This window comes from Megalobrama amblycephala, linkage group LG19 (genome assembly GCF_018812025.1).
Source record: "Megalobrama amblycephala isolate DHTTF-2021 linkage group LG19, ASM1881202v1, whole genome shotgun sequence".
Classification (NCBI taxonomy): Eukaryota; Metazoa; Chordata; class Actinopteri; order Cypriniformes; family Xenocyprididae; genus Megalobrama; species Megalobrama amblycephala.
The window spans coordinates 973,754-990,425 of record NC_063062.1 but is presented as its reverse complement, the minus strand read 5'-3'; the positions used below and the strand labels follow the sequence as shown (position 1 = coordinate 990,425).

The 16,672-nt window shown below is 37.4% G+C and overlaps 1 protein-coding gene across 3 annotated transcripts in view; it reads right to left on the bottom strand.

Annotated features, from left to right (window-relative positions):
* The window catches only part of LOC125254628 (transcription initiation factor TFIID subunit 4-like), a 118,171-nt gene that overhangs the window by 31,819 nt on the left and 69,680 nt on the right, over positions 1–16,672 (bottom strand). For all 3 annotated transcript variants that reach the window (XM_048169319.1, XM_048169318.1, XM_048169320.1), the window contains one exon: positions 11,007–11,129. In XM_048169319.1, the coding sequence (XP_048025276.1) occupies positions 11,007–11,129 (123 nt within the window). The remainder of the gene's footprint in view (positions 1–11,006; positions 11,130–16,672) is intronic.

Here is a 16,672-nt window from a genome sequence, read left to right as displayed (position 1 = left end):
GAAAGAAAGACATGGAGATCTTGGATGACATAGGGGTGAGTAAATTATCAGGAATATTTAATTTGAAAGTGAACTAATCCTTTAAGTCCTGTAAGTTGTGAGGTGGTGCCTACATGGATCGGACTTGTTTGTTCAGCACATCCCACAGATGCTCGATTGGATAGAGATCTGAGGAATTGGAGGCCATTCAACACCTCAAATTCATTGTTGTACTCCTCAAACTGCTGAAAGAGGCCACAGCCACCAGGGAATACCGTTTCCATGAAAGAGTGTACAGTGAGTTTTGCACCATAAGCAACACTTACATTTTCTTTAGAAGATATAAAAACTAGTTGCAATATTAATTTTACTCTCATCTACTGAATAACATTCAGAAATCCCTCCTGACAATTAGTGTACATGGTCTGCAACAATGCTTAGGTAGGTGGTACGTGTCAAAGTACAACACCCTAGTAACCACCCAGAATACCATAGAAACACCCTGGCAACCACCTAAACACCTAACAACGCTCTAGTGACCACCCAGAAAACCCTAGAAACACCCTGGCAACTATGCAAACACCAAGCAACACCCTGGCAACCACCTAAACACCTACAAATGCCCTAGCAACCACCCAGAATACCCTAGAAATACTCTGGCAATCCCCCAAACATCTATCAGACTACCATAGAAACACCCTGGCAACAACCCAAACACCTAACAACACCCTAGTGACCATCCAGAATACCTTAGAAACACCTTGGCAACCACCAAAACAGCTAGCAACACCCTAGCATCCACCTAAAATACCCTAGAAACACTCTGGCAAACACCCTAGAAAACATCTAGAATTCCCTAGGAAAGCCCTGGCAACAGCCCAAACAGCATAATGACAGTGAGTTTTGCATCGTAAGCAACACTTACATTTTCTTTAGAAAATATAAAAACTAGTTGCAATATTAATTTTACTCTCATCTACTGAATAACATTCAGAAATCCCTCCTGACAATTAGTGTACATGGTCTGCAACAATGCTTAGGTAGGTGGTACGTGTCAAAGTACAACACCCTAGTAACCACCCAGAATACCATAGAAACACCCTGGCAACCACCTAAACACCTAACAACGCTCTAGTGACCACCCAGAAAACCCTAGAAACACCCTGGCAACTATGCAAACACCCTGGCAACCACCTAAACACCTACAAATGCCCTAGCAACCACCCAGAATACCCTAGAAATACTCTGGCAATCCCCCAAACATCTATCAGACTACCATAGAAACACCCTGGCAACAACCCAAACACCTAACAACACCCTAGTGACCATCCAGAACACCTTAGAAACACCTTGGCAACCACCAAAACAGCTAGCAACACCCTAGCATCCACCTAAAATACCCTAGAAACACTCTGGCAAACACCCTAGAAAACATCTAGAATTCCCTAGGAAAGCCCTGGCAACAGCCCAAACAGCATAATGACAGTGAGTTTTGCATCGTAAGCAACACTTACATTTTCTTTAGAAAATATAAAAACTAGTTGCAATATTAATTTTACTCTCATCTACTGAATAACATTCAGAAATCCCTCCTGACAACTAGTGTACATGGTCTGCAACAATGCTTAGGTAGGTGGTACGTGTCAAAGTACAACACCCTAGTAACCACCCAGAATACCATAGAAACACCCTGGCAACCACCTAAACACCTAACAACGCTCTAGTGACCACCCAGAAAACCCTAGAAACACCCTGGCAACTATGCAAACACCAAGCAACACCCTGGCAACCACCTAAACACCTACAAATGCCCTAGCAACCACCCAGAATACCCTAGAAATACTCTGGCAATCCCCCAAACATCTATCAGACTACCATAGAAACACCCTGGCAACAACCCAAACACCTAACAACACCCTAGTGACCATCCAGAATACCTTAGAAACACCTTGGCAACCACCAAAACAGCTAGCAACACCGTAGCATCCACCTAAAATACCCTAGAAACACTCTGGCAAACACCCTAGAAAACATCCAGAATTCCCTAGGAAAGCCCTGGCAACAGCCCAAACAGCATAATGACAGTGAGTTTTGCATCGTAAGCAACACTTACATTTTCTTTAGAAAATATAAAAACTAGTTGCAATATTAATTTTACTCTCATCTACTGAATAACATTCAGAAATCCCTCCTGACAATTAGTGTACATGGTCTGCAACAATGCTTAGGTAGGTGGTACGTGTCAAAGTACAACACCCTAGTAACCACCCAGAATACCATAGAAACACCTTGGCAACCACCTAAACACCTAACAACGCTCTAGTGACCACCCAGAAAACCCTAGAAACACCCTGGCAACTATGCAAACACCAAGCAACACCCTGGCAACCACCTAAACACCTACAAATGCCCTAGCAACCACCCAGAATACCCTAGAAATACTCTGGCAACCCCCCAAACATCTATAAGACTACCCTAGAAACACCCTGGCAACAACCCAAACACCTAACAACACCCTAGTGACCACCCAGAATACCTTAGAAACACCTTGGCAACCACCAAAACAGCTAGCAACACCCTAGCATCCACTCAAAATACCCTAGAAAACATCTAGAATTCCCTAGGAAAGCCCTGGCAACAACCCAAATAGCATATGACAGTGAGTTTTGCACCATAAGCAACACTTACATTTTCTTTAGAAGATATAAAAACTAGTTGCAATATTAAATTTACTCTCATCTACTGAATAACATTCAGAAATCCCTCCTGATAATTAGTGTACATGGTCTGCAGCAATGCTTAGGTAGGTGGTACGTGTCAAAGTAATATCCATATGGATGGCAGGACCCAAGGTTTCCCAGCAGAACATTGCCCAAAGCATCACACTGCCTCCGCCGGCTTGCCTTCTTCCCATAGTGCATCCTGGTGCCATGTGTTCCCCAGGTAAGCGATGCACGTGATGCAAAAGAAAACGTGATTCATCAGACCAGGCCTTCTTCCATTGCTCCGTGGTCCAGTTCTGATGCTCATGTGTCCACTGTTGGCTCTTTCAGCGGTGGACAGGGGTCAGCATGGGCACCCTGACTGGTCTGCGGCTCCATACGCAACAAACAGATGCACTGTGCATTCTGACACCTTTCTATCAGAACCAGCATTAACTTCTTGAGCAATTTGAGCTACAGTAGTATCTACTATATATATATATAAAATGTAAAAAGAGCTCAGTAAAAGCACAGTGTACTGAATAAACGCAGGGGTCAAACACAGACTGTGGTTCCTGTGACCATGTCCCTCCACCAGCCTTTTAGCCAGGCTACAAAATGAAATGGCTCGCCAAGCAACGTCAAAGAACACACACACACACACACATGTACAGAGACAACACACCCGTGGCCTTCCTGTTTGTCTGGCTGAAAGATCTGCCCGCGTTTACTCAGGCTGGGAAAGATGGGAGGAGAAGAAAAAGACGAGCGAGGATACAGAAAGGCTGGATGGAAGGAAAGGCTGCTCACTCCAAGTTGGGATTGATTTACTTCATTAACCAAGATTACAAGTTTAACTTACAAACCAGAGGTCAAAAATTCTCATTAACAAGAGGACCGTGGAGAACCGCGGGGCTTGGAGACCATTCTTATTACTTACTACACATTTCAATCTGTCTTTGATGTTCATGTCTGCTTTTCTCTCTTTCTACCATCCAATTTTTTGGCAGGGAGGTTGATTTTAATTGTAGCTATAGAACAAGAGCAGAGTTTGCCTGTAAGCCTGCCTGCACATCTGTAGTGAGAGCATTTTTAGTGATACTGGGCGCAGTCCATCGCCCGGGGCGCATTTTAATGGTTCCACCCCCCTTTCATTCCCGGCTCGGATTGTTTTCCACGTGATTCCTGTTAATTTAGCTGGAGGAAAGGGCATCAGTTTTCCTTGTGCTTTTCCCCTCTGTTTCTCTCTCTCTTGCTCTCAGTATTTCCCTACTTCTACCTTTTTCTGATCTACAACCCTAAAAGAAAAAGGTGACACATTTAAATGAAAAAGGTGACTAGATCTTCCCTGTTTTGCTCTTTTCCTGTCTGCCTCCACTGCGATTAATTTCACTACACAGCAATAATTAGTGTGTTTGCCAAGTCGAGCATCACTATTACTATTACTCATATGGAGAGTTTGCAGTTTAAAATCACTAATTAGCCAAAAATGGCTATTAAATTTGCTGTATATGTGTGTTGAACTGCAATGCTGGTGCTTCATAAATGAATAAATGAATGAATGCTTTCCTCAAATCATTTGTTGTGCTGTTACTTTCCTAAGTGATCAGATGCACCATTTTCACCTGCTGAAAAACCACTTGACAACCATCCAAACAACCAGCAAACACCTAGCAACATCCAAGAAACCACCAAGAATACCGTAGAAACACCCTGGCAACTATGCATACACCTAGCAACACCCTAGTAACTACTCAGAATAGCCTAGAAACACCCTGGCAACCACCTAACCACCTAGAAATGCACTAGTAACCACACAGAATACCCTAGAAACACCCTGGCAACTATGCAAACACCTAGCAACACCCTAGTAACTACCCAGAACACCCTTAAAACACCCTGGTAACCACATAAACACCTACAAATGCCATAGTAACCACCTAGAATACGCTTGAAATGCCATGGCAACTATGCAAACACCTAGCAACACACTAGTAACAACCCAGAATACCCTAGAAACAGCCTGGCAACCACCTAAACACCTAGAAATGCCCTAATAACCACCTAAAATACCCTAGAAACACCCAGGCAACAATCCAAACACCTAACAACGCGCTAGCGACCACCCAGAAAACCCTAGAAACACCCTGGCAACTATGCAAACACCAAGCCATACCCCATCAACAGCCTAAACACCTAGAAATTACCCTAATAACCACGCATAATACACTAAAAACACCCTGGAAACTATGCATACACCTAGCAACACCCTAGTAACCACCCTGAAAACCCTAACAACGCGCTAGCGACCACCCAGAAAACCCTGGAAACACCCTGGCAACTATGGAAACACCAAGCAACACCCCGTCAACAGCCTAAACACCTAGAAATGCCCTAATAACCACCCATAATACACTAGAAACACCCTGGAAACTATGCATACACCTAGCAACACCCTAGTAACCACCCTGAAAACCCTAACAACGCCCTAGCTACCATCCAGAAAACCCTAGAAACACCCTGGCAACAACCCAAACACCTAACAACACCCTAGTGACCACCCAGAATACCCTAGAAACACCCTGGCAACCACAAAAACAGCTAGCAACACCCTAGCATCCACCCAGAATACCCTAGAAACACCCTTCCAAACACCCTAAAAACACCTAGAATTCCCTAGGAAAGCCCTGGCAATGACCCAAACAGCATAATGATGAGTTTTGCACCGTAAGCAACACTTACATTTTCTTTAGAAAATATAAAAACTAGTTGCAATATTGGTTTTACTCTCATCTACTGAATAACATTCAGAAACCCCTCCTGACAATTAGTGATGCAGTGAGTCTGAAAGCTTGTGTGATATCAGTGATGATGTGAAAGCAAACAGTGTGAACACTAACACACATTTTGCTGTAATCAACTCCAAAACCTTTCACAGATCCATTTTGGAGTTACAAAGCAGGTCAAAGTAAAACACATGTTGAACTGTTACATATCGTCAAGGAAATTACATCATATTTTTGGTGGCTCATTTCCTGCACCTGTGAATTTAACGGCACATACTCAATCACTCACTCACTCTAACTCATTTACACGTTCTTTTTCTTGTTACGTCCCACACAGCATCTTTGTGCTGAACTTCAAAAGCTCGTGTGTGCGCTGAGAGCGAAAGGAAAGAGTTTGTTACTGTGGCTCCTGCCTGAACAATGACCCCAAGCGAGGGCCAGTTAGGGGCCCCTGTCTCCCTCTCTCTAATCTATCCCTCGGAGCGCTGTAAGGCCTCTTTGTTTGCTCTCTCCGGCTCAGGATGAAGACAGACTTTACGCTCAACATGGGCTATCAGGTTCAGCCCCACGGCCATCTGCAGCCTGGCCAGACGAGAGGAGAGGAGGGGTGAAGTAGGAGAAAGAAACACCCACAGCCGCCCTGCCACCAGCACTACCTGATTTCAGTCACACACACGCTCTGACGGGGCGTTTCAGGGTAACCCACAGGACAGAAACATCACAAATGAGATCTCTGTAAAGGAGTAGTTCACCCAAAAGTGAAGAAATCCTCATGTCGATCTCATCATTTCTTCTGTGAAACATAAAAGGAGAAGTTATGAAGAATATTACAGCGAACATACAGTGACGAGGAGCTGTCAAACTTCAAAAAGAGCAAAAAGTATCATTAAATTATCATCAAACTATCATAAAAGACCCCATAATCTCAACAATGTGCTCAGATTTGTCAAAGTCTAATCAAAAGTAAAAAATCTCAAACATTTCTTATCAAATTTTCTCAAGAACAAATGCACTTTATACTCTTAGGCCTACTATATGACAACCATTGACTCATTTGTGTGAAAATGACACTAATAATTCAATCTAACAAAATCAATCGGTAGTTATTAATAGAATAACGAGACACAACCCTCTACATTCATTCGCGTTTGTTCCCATTTGATCACAGTGCATACACATACAAAACTTTTAGTCCAAAAGTGCGCACATTTGGAGAAATTTACCTCAGATTTCATTAGATATAAGCAGGGCCGTACGCAGAGTTTCATAATTACTGAGGTCAGAAAATGTTGTTTGCTAGGGCGGTACGGAGGCATGCTCCTCCGAGAAAATGTAGATTTCCCTGGTGTACATATGTGCATTTTTAAGACATTTTAAGGCCAACAAATTGGATAACAATAGCTTTAAACCATGTCAACAAATACATGCATGCACAGTTTTGAGGTAGCTTTAATCGCATGTTTGGTAATTTCATGACTTAACTTACAACAGAACAACGACGTGCATTGCTCATAGTTTCTTTTGCGCTTTATTTAAGCTATAATAAAGTAATTATGCAGCGCGCCGGCGCATTTGCGCATGCAATTCTTGAGTGCACGCCACGAGCACAGTATAAAGGCTGATTGGATAGTCGTGTTAATTTTTCGGAGTTTTACTGAGTTTTTACCGCAGTTCAAGTGAAGCCTCCCTTTAAAATATTAAAATATTATAAAATATTAAAAAACATTTAAATATATATATACATATGTATATATATAGTTTTTAATAATTTGTATTATTTTTTTAATAATATTTTAGTTTATTTAAGTTAAAGTTTATTTTAATGTTTTTTTAATGGTTTTAGCTTTAGTCACTCTAATAACCCTGCCTTAAACCGCATCTCTCTCATTGCTCCCTCTCAGTTTTGGTGGGTGTTTCCAGACACTGAGAGGCTTTTGTTTGGGATTAACGCTGCAGAACAGAGTCCGGATACTGCGACAATCAGAGGACCCCGAGTGAAGCGGTGCAGCTCACCCTGAGCTCGCGCCCCACGGCACATTCACGCGCAGATGAAATCTCTGCCGAGCCCCAGAGTGAAACTCGGAGAAGGCCGGAATACGGCGGCGCTGCCGTAGCCCGCAGCCACTCCGTGACCCCCTTAGAAAAGTCACATTCACTTTGCTCTGGAGAAAGCAGAGAAAATGCCCCGGGGCGGCACACAGCCCCAGCCGAAATGAAGAAATGAGAGGAGGTGAAAATAAAGTGAAAATAAGTTAAAATTCTTCCCTCCATCTATCCTGCCTTTCTGTTCTCTTCTTTCGTGATCATGAGAGGTGGTCAGATTACTGCGGAAAAACACCCTACAATTAAACACAGAAACACACTAAACAGCTAAGACCATTACCAAAAGCACTGAATAATTATTATATTCATAAAGCCCTTTAGCTACGACTAGAAACTAATGTTCAAAAGATGCATTAAATTGATTAAAAGTGACAGTAAAAACATTTATAATGTTACAACAGATTCTGTTCTGTTCTTTTGAACTTTCTATTCATCAAGTATCCTGAAAAATAAAATTTATGACGGTTTCCAGAAAAATCTGAAGCAGCACAACTGTTTTCAACACTGATAATAATCAGAAATGTTTCTTGAGCATCAAATCATCATATTAGAATGATTTCTGAAGGATCATGTGACACTGAAGACTGGTGTAATGATGCTGAAAATTCAGCTTTGATCACTGGATATAAATTATAATTTACAATATATTCATATAGAAAACAGTTACATTAAATTGTAATAATTTTTCACTATTTTTACTGTATTTTTGATCAAATAAATACAGCCTTGGTAAGCGGAAGAGACTTCTTCTTTCAAAAGCATTAAAAAAATCGTACCAACCCCAAACTTTTGAACAATAGTGTGCATAAATATATCATGAATTTACAGTATATTTTCGAGTATATCCTGATAAATGTATCAATTTATAGACATTTTTACTAGATCACAAGACAAAAATACAGATTTGTAGTGATTTTTCTGCACCAGCGATGATTTAGATGTGCCATATTAAAAACAAAAAGGTTAGCACTTACTAAATCAATTATTCTGGGTTTCATATGGGTAATTATTTGATCACTTTACAGTATAAAAATATTAAAATATTATAAAATATTAAAAAACATTTAAATATATATATATACATATGTATATATAGTTTTTAATAATTTTTATTATTTTTTAAATAATATTAAATACTTACTAAATCAATTATTCTGGGTTTCATATGGGTAATTATTTGATCACTTTACAGAGACCTGTTTTTAATTTGACATTAAACAGTGTTTTTCTGTTCAAAAGAGCGAAATGCGGTAAAACACCAAAAGGAGGGTGAATACAGCATTTCATGGTTCTTCTTGATGTTAGAGCGGTTACAGTAAAGTGAAAGAGGTCAGGATGGTGTTCACGGAGCAGAAGTAACGCATTTATTTAGTTAGCCCTGCTTTCACTGAGGTTGTGTTGCACTGCTGGATCTTCTGTCCTTAGCAAACACACACACACACACACTTACACCAATGAGAAGATGACATTCACAAAGTGTTTTTTTTCCGGTTTATCGTATTCAAACATTAGTCAAAATCCTTGAGGGAATATGAACAGGCCCTCTGACGGCAAGAGCAAAGCTAAACATTCACCAGATGCAGCTAAACCCAATGACTTCATGTACAACACCATGTCGAGGAAATATAATAGTGGCGTTTCTGCATGTCTCCAGTGCGCACGGCGTAATCCTGCGTAATGCGGAGCAGAGCTGGTAGCCATATGTGGAGCGGCACTGAGATCTGCATCTAAACAACAGCGTTAGACGCTCACGGAGGACAGACGTGCAGTGAGTCCCGTTTAATGCTCGGGGAAACTGGACAAATGTTGCAGGGAAAATGCTCTGCGGTTTATTTTTCCTCAGGAAAAAGACCAATGCTCGCCCACAATGCAACAAGTCAACGTCAAACCCTGTAGCGATAGCCAAGAGTATGACATAAAATAACAAACACTGCATCAAGATCAGCCATTAAAGGATGGTCGATACAGCTAAAAAAATAATTGCAAAATAATTGTTGAATTGTTTTACAGTACAAATATCTAAACATTTTAAAAACAAGATACATTTACTTGAGAAGCAAAATTACTTAAATTAAGTCTTGTTTGCTGAAAAATGTATCAAAATTAAGTGATTCAAGAATGTTTAGATATTTGTACTGGGAAAAAAGACAAAAATACTGAGGAAAAAAATCATATTTTGCAGTGTTAAGGTTTCTGATACTATATTGATATTTATGCATTTGCTTTGAACTAGCTGAAAATTTAGATTATTTTAACAATAACAATTTCAACCAAGCCATTATAACCAACTAGATTCAAAATTATTCATTTTGAAGATTTAAAATACTTAAAGGCACATTTTCCACGCTGTTTCTGGAGACAAATGAATCAGTTTTGAGTTTTGAATCAACTCAGTTAAAATTGATTCACTCAAATGAATCAAACTTACAGAATCTCTTACAAATTACAAAGCAAGATAAATTACGAAACTAGTCTAATGACGGCCTTTAAAAATTCCAATAAAAGAACATTAGAATCATTGTATAATCAATTACTTATATATTGACTTTCCTGAATATATCGAAAATATCAGATACATCAACCAGCCCTAATGTTCATTGAGGCTGGTTGAAATCTTGATTTTTTAAAGCTTTTTGGCAATATTCAATATTCTTGATATTTAGATTTTTTTTTTGTTCAGTCAGAGGAAATACTGTAAAAATAATCAAGGCATGTTTTCCACACTGATAATGAACTGTTTGCTGAGGAAAACGAATCACTGAAGAGTTCTGAATCAATTAAAAGAAAATGACAGTTTCAATTGATTCACTCAAATGAATCAAACTTTCAGATTCTCTCACAAAACAAGGAAAGATAAACTGCACCATAATCAGCATAATATCTCTTAAGGTTGGTCGATGCAGCTAAAAATATATCTTGATTTTTTTTAAGGTTTCTGACACTATTCAATATATCTTGATATTTATGCATTTGCTTTGAAATAGCTGGAAATGTAGGTTTTCTTGCTCAATCAGAGATCATTTCAACCAAGCCATTATAGCCAAGTGCATTCAAAATGATTAATGTGAGAATTAATATACTGTAAAAATCTAGTTAAAAAGTTTTCCACACCGTTTCTGGAAAACAAACTGTGAATCATTCAAGAGTTTGGAATTGACTCACTCAAATGAATCAAACTTACTGATTCTCTCACAAAGCAAGAAAAGATCAATTAAAAAACTAGTCTAATGACACAAAGTCAAATAAAAGTTTGTTAGAATCACTGAAATAATCACAACGTTGTTTAATTTAAATTGACAGCAAAATCCTGAATATATTGTGAAAATCGATCAGCCTTAATATACAGTATTTGGGAGAATCAGTGCTAACTGAATAATACAATTTCGATTCATATCTCAGATTGCCATTGAACACACTCATTTCGAGATGTTCGTACCTCGACGCCTGTGGTCGTAGCTCCCGGTGAGTCCACCTTGCGTTTTTTCCGAGGGCCGATGGCGGCGAGTGCCGTCAGATTGGCGTCTCGTTGTCTCATTTGGGCGAGTTCCTGCTGCTGCATCTGAAATCAGAAACAACATCATATCACAACTGTGTCCAGTCATGCTGACCTATGAAAGATAACGGCACCGGAGACAATGCCACATCACATGGACGAGATCTGGACATGAATCATCCATTGACTAACAATGGAAACAGTGGAAAGTGCTGGGTAAGTTAGTAGTTCAGTGTATGAATCAGTGGGAGCTGCACAAAATGATCATGAGACTATTTTGAAACGTAATGACACATGGGACATCCTACTGTCTCATGGACCAACAGACACATGAAACAGTCCATAAGGTTAGATCAAGTGAGTCATCTGAGTCAAAATCAAGTCTTGCCATCCATTTTATTAATACCCCTGGGCAGCTCTTTCTAGGAAAGGGAAAAGAATGAAATCTTCAAACTTCCGTTTCTACAATCAGACAATGAAACTGGCAAAGATCGTATCATTAATTGTCCTTCTTGAGCTGAAATCAACTGTATTTGTGCATAATGTGCATTCTAGAGTCGTAAAGATTGTGCAATACTTAAGGTGATTGTCTCTTTATCTTCTCATCTTACACTATGCTGCTTCTCAAGTATGTTTAGATATTTGACTGCATCACAAGACAAAAATACTGATTTTTGCAGTGTTTTATCAATTGGCTGCACCAGTCAATTAGACTATTTCATTCCAAGCAACTGTCTCTGCTGTAGCATGATGTCACAGGAAGTGACATCATTGTCTGCAAAGCACAAATCACCAATATCAAATCAACATCAAACCAACACATCCATCAGTATCTTCAACCTCAAAACCTTTAAAAAGGTAGTTAGAGTGTATAGCTTGTGTCCGGAATAAAAGAAATAAAAAAGATGTAAACTAAGAATTACATTTTTAAACAGAATTTTTCTTACTTTTGCGAGTTTATATCTTATGGAGCAATAAATATATATCAAAGCCATGAATAAGAATTCCCACAAATTAAGAATTCACTCAGTCGTTTTAGTTAAATCAAAACGAGGGAACGGATTAGTACAAAGTGGACACAATTTAGTAAAACAAGAAAACAAATTCTTATATATAAATATGTGGGTCAATGACGTGACGGGTCATTATTTTTTTTGTCCAAAGGCCTTAATAATAATAAAAAACATAGATATGACACCAAAAGTATGTGAGGTGGTACACATAGATCTCTTTTATCGAATCCAAAAGGTTTTAATTATATTTTGCTACATATAAAGGCATTTTAAAGATTTTGAAGTGTCAAAATTCAGGTTTAACCGTCCAAAGGCCAATACAACCATTTCATTTGTGATTAAAACATCTTAATATGTAATAAATGTATATATTTTTTATTCTGGCATGATTTTATAACATCATATATCAACATAGCGCAAAATGGCATTAAAATTATGTGTAGAAGTCGTTGCTTTGTTATGAGAAAGAATGTCTGTAATAATGAATTTCATTGATGTCATTCGGAGTAACCAATATAAAGGGACCATTTTAGATCAAGTCATGCGGTCAATATCATGTGACAGGATGTGACATCATTCAGGACCACATGGTCATGAAGAAAAGTAACTAACTCTCTTTTAACTATTTGAAAAATTCATGTTTTCACTTCCTCATATGCATGTCCTGAAACATCAGGTCATTCGGTGCAACCGCTATAAAACATGGAAAATGTTGTAATATTTTAAAAACTTGTACTAAATATAAAATGTTTGATTGTCCTTTTTCTAGATATCAGCCTGTTAGCATTGTTTGAAAATATAGTCATTAGGTAAAACCAAAATTTCAGTTAAACTGAATGACTTTTTTGGTGACACATTTTGTCCATCATGTAAAAAATGACAAAAGCAGTGTTAATTGATTATAAAAACCTCTTAACACTTAATAAAACTTCAAAATTCATTTTTACACTTTTAAAAACCTTATTCGGGCTGTCCACAGATTATATTTTTTAATCTAATAAATTACATGATGTGGCGATTACTTAATCAAATTAATCACAAATTAATCGCATATCAAATTACCCTCAAAAGATAATTTAAAGTCATTATTGTGTAAAGCATCAAATAGACATCACAAAAAGTAGTTTCAGAAAGAAATATTTGATTTAAGCATAGAATTTATTACAAATAAATCTTTGGACCATGAGGTTGAGTAAATGATGACAGAATTTTAAGTAAATGTCTTAATGATTAAGACTCATTGAGTCATTCATTCATCCGATTCATTCAAACAGCTGATTCATTTCAGAGTGAAGAAATTGGCTGTCTTTATAAATGATCCATTGAATCACTGGTTCACACGACTCGTTCAAAACACAGATTCAGAAATGAAATGCCGCAAAAAGTTGAGTTTCCGCCAAAATCAGTATTGTATCTGGTCGGTATTGAAAAGTCATTTATTAAGTTTGCGCAAAATGCGATATCTGTCATGTTATTCTGTCATGTTTTCTCCCTTTCTTCCCAAAACATGTCGGCAAATGTGTTTATTTAACCGTGCGGTGGCGCCAGATACTCTTTAATCGGTCATGACAAATAATTCATAACATTAACAAGATGACCATTTTGGGAGCGACGGCTGAATGTATTTTTAGTAAAATGCCTGTATATAAGATAAATATTGGCAAAGTTTAGACTCTGTCATATATGTGAATCAACTTACTTTGTTGTGTATTTTCAATTTGAAAAACAACTTTTATATTGATGGATTAATTGCATTTTGAAAATAAAAGTGTTATGGATTTATTGCATTTTGAGAAAAAAATAATACGTTTTTATAATAAACTTTTTAAAATCAAAATGTAGATTTGAATTTTTAATGTTTTTATATCCAAAAGACGCCATGTGAAAGTTTGAAACAGAAAATAGTGGTTTTTGTCTTGCCACTTTCTTGGTAAAGAAAACACCTTTTTACTCAAATTAATCAAAATGGAGTTATAGCGTTTTGGAACCAAACTCTTCAAATATATATATATCGCGTTAAAATTCTTAACGCATTTAACACACTTGCCCCGCCCCAGACCTACGTAGGTCATCTGACATTTCGAAAATATAAAGACGAAGCAGAACTGTTCATCTCCAAGCAACACAGCGGCATTTCATTTCTGAATCTGTGTTTTGAACGAGTCGTGTGAACCAGTGATTCAATGGATCATTTATAAAGAGAGCCATTTTCTTCACTCTGAAATGAATCAGCTGTTTGAATGAATCGGATGAATGAATGACTCAATGAGTCTTAATCATTAAGACATTTACTTGAAATTCAGTCATCATTTACTCAACCTCATGGTCCAAAAATGTATGTGTAATAAATTCTATGCTTAATCAAATAAAATATTTCTTACTGAAACTACTTTTTGTGATGTCTATTTGATGTTTTACACAATAATGACTTTAAATTATCTTTCGAGGGTAATTTGATATGCGATTAATTTACGATTAATTTGATTAAGTAATCGCCACATCATGTAATTTATTAGATTAAAAAATGTAATCTGTTGACAGCCCTATATATGATATATATATATATATCACAAATTCTTTTCTCAGAATTATGAGATTACATCTTCCAATTCTGTTTGTTTTTGTTTGTTTGTTCGTTGGAATGGACACTTTTTAAGAATGTGATGTCGTGTTTCCACAGTTATTAACATCACAAATCTAGTAAAGTTTTTAATATATTCATTTTTAAATTATTTAATACACATTTATAATGCTATACGTTGTGTTATCTTGGCAGTAAATGACAAAAAACTAGTTAACGCTGAGTGAATGATGATAAATTTGACATCTTTCTCTCTTCTGACTGCTGTAATCAATCTCTCGAGATGTTTTCCCTCTTTTGGAAAGTCATGGTAACGCTATCATGGATTTTTTCCTTTGATTTTAGAGCAAATGCAAATACAAAAAGTATATTTCCCATTCACCGCTACAGAGGTTTACCCAACTATAATGACTTCCGCTTTTGAGAATGTGAAAAGTAAAAAAAAGAATACTCTCAGGTCATTGTGAGTTTGTATCTTTCAAATGCGAGGTAATATCTCACAATTCCATTTAAAAAAATGGAATTATGTGACATAAGCTCAGAATTGTGAGGAAAAGGTCAGAATTGTGAGATATAAAGTCGCAATTACCTTTTTATTCCATGGCAGAAATAAGCTTCCATAGTTTAGAGCCATTTAGGTGTGAATATAAATGTGTGTGTGTGTGTGTGTGTCAGCTCACACGCTCTGATGTGATTTTTCACTTTGTGAAGTGTAAGAGGGCCCAGTGGCGCCTCAGGTAATGTCACGGTTTCCTGCGGGGCAGCCTCGCTCACAGAAGCCTTTCTGAGGACGTGTTGGAGCCCGAGGCCACCGCACACACACACACACACACACACACACACGTACAGAGACATACACAGCCACATATGGCCTCACACACACACGGCCGTCACAGTCTGTCTGCAGTGAGGGAGTGAACCGCCCTGTGCCCGCTGGTGTTGAGAGAGAAAGAGAGAGAGACTGTGTGTTTGTTGCTAAACTGAATGAGGGCAATCAATGCAATCTTTCATGCAGTCAGTTCTGTGTGTGTATGTGTGTGAAGATCAGAGAGAACTGTGTTGTTGCCCTCAAAATGGCGTGTTATAAAGATTGCTTTGGTTTTCAACAGCCAGTCCAAATTGTGTCTGTAGACAGTGAGTCTGGGGTGTCAGATGCCCGTTAGGATGCTGTCCGTCACATGTGGGAAAAACACAAAGGAAAGTACATGTGGGATCAACGAACCTTACGACACCCTGAAAAACCACCTTCAGGCGTCACTTTAGAGTAAAGGTATAAAGCAGACACATGTGAGATTACTGCGGTCTTCTTCTCGGGGTGAACATCTCCGATTGCTCTCCATTCAATCTCATCTAGAATATGCATTTGAGATATTAAAGGAACAGTTGGACAAAAAATGAAATTTCTCATGACGTAGTATGACTTTCTGTCCTCCGTGACACACAAAACAAGATGTTTAGCAGAACTCTTTTCCATACCATGAAAGTGGAGGATGATCAGAGGCTGATGATCTTATTATAGGATTAAACAAACCAATAAAGAAATATAAATATAGCAATAGTACTATTGTACAGTGAAATAAATAATAGTTATTATTTAAATACTATTTTTAAATAAGTATAAAAATAAACAGACCAATAAATACTATTGTACTTTGAGTTTTGATAATTATTATTATTATTATTTACATTTTATTTTTATTATATCAATTCTAAAAAATAAAATAACAAAAAAGAAATATTACTATAGTAATAATCCTACTGTAGTATAAAATAAGTGTTTATTAATAATAATAATAATAATAATAATAATAATACTTATTATTATTATAACATTATAAAATTAAACAAAGCAATAAAGAAATATAACTAGTAATAGTAATATTGTATTGTAAAATAAATTAATAGTTAATAATAATAATAATAATAATAATAGTTATTATTATTTAAATATTATTGTTTAAATATTATGTTTTATATAATAAAATAAACAGATCAAAAATAAAATTGTACATTAA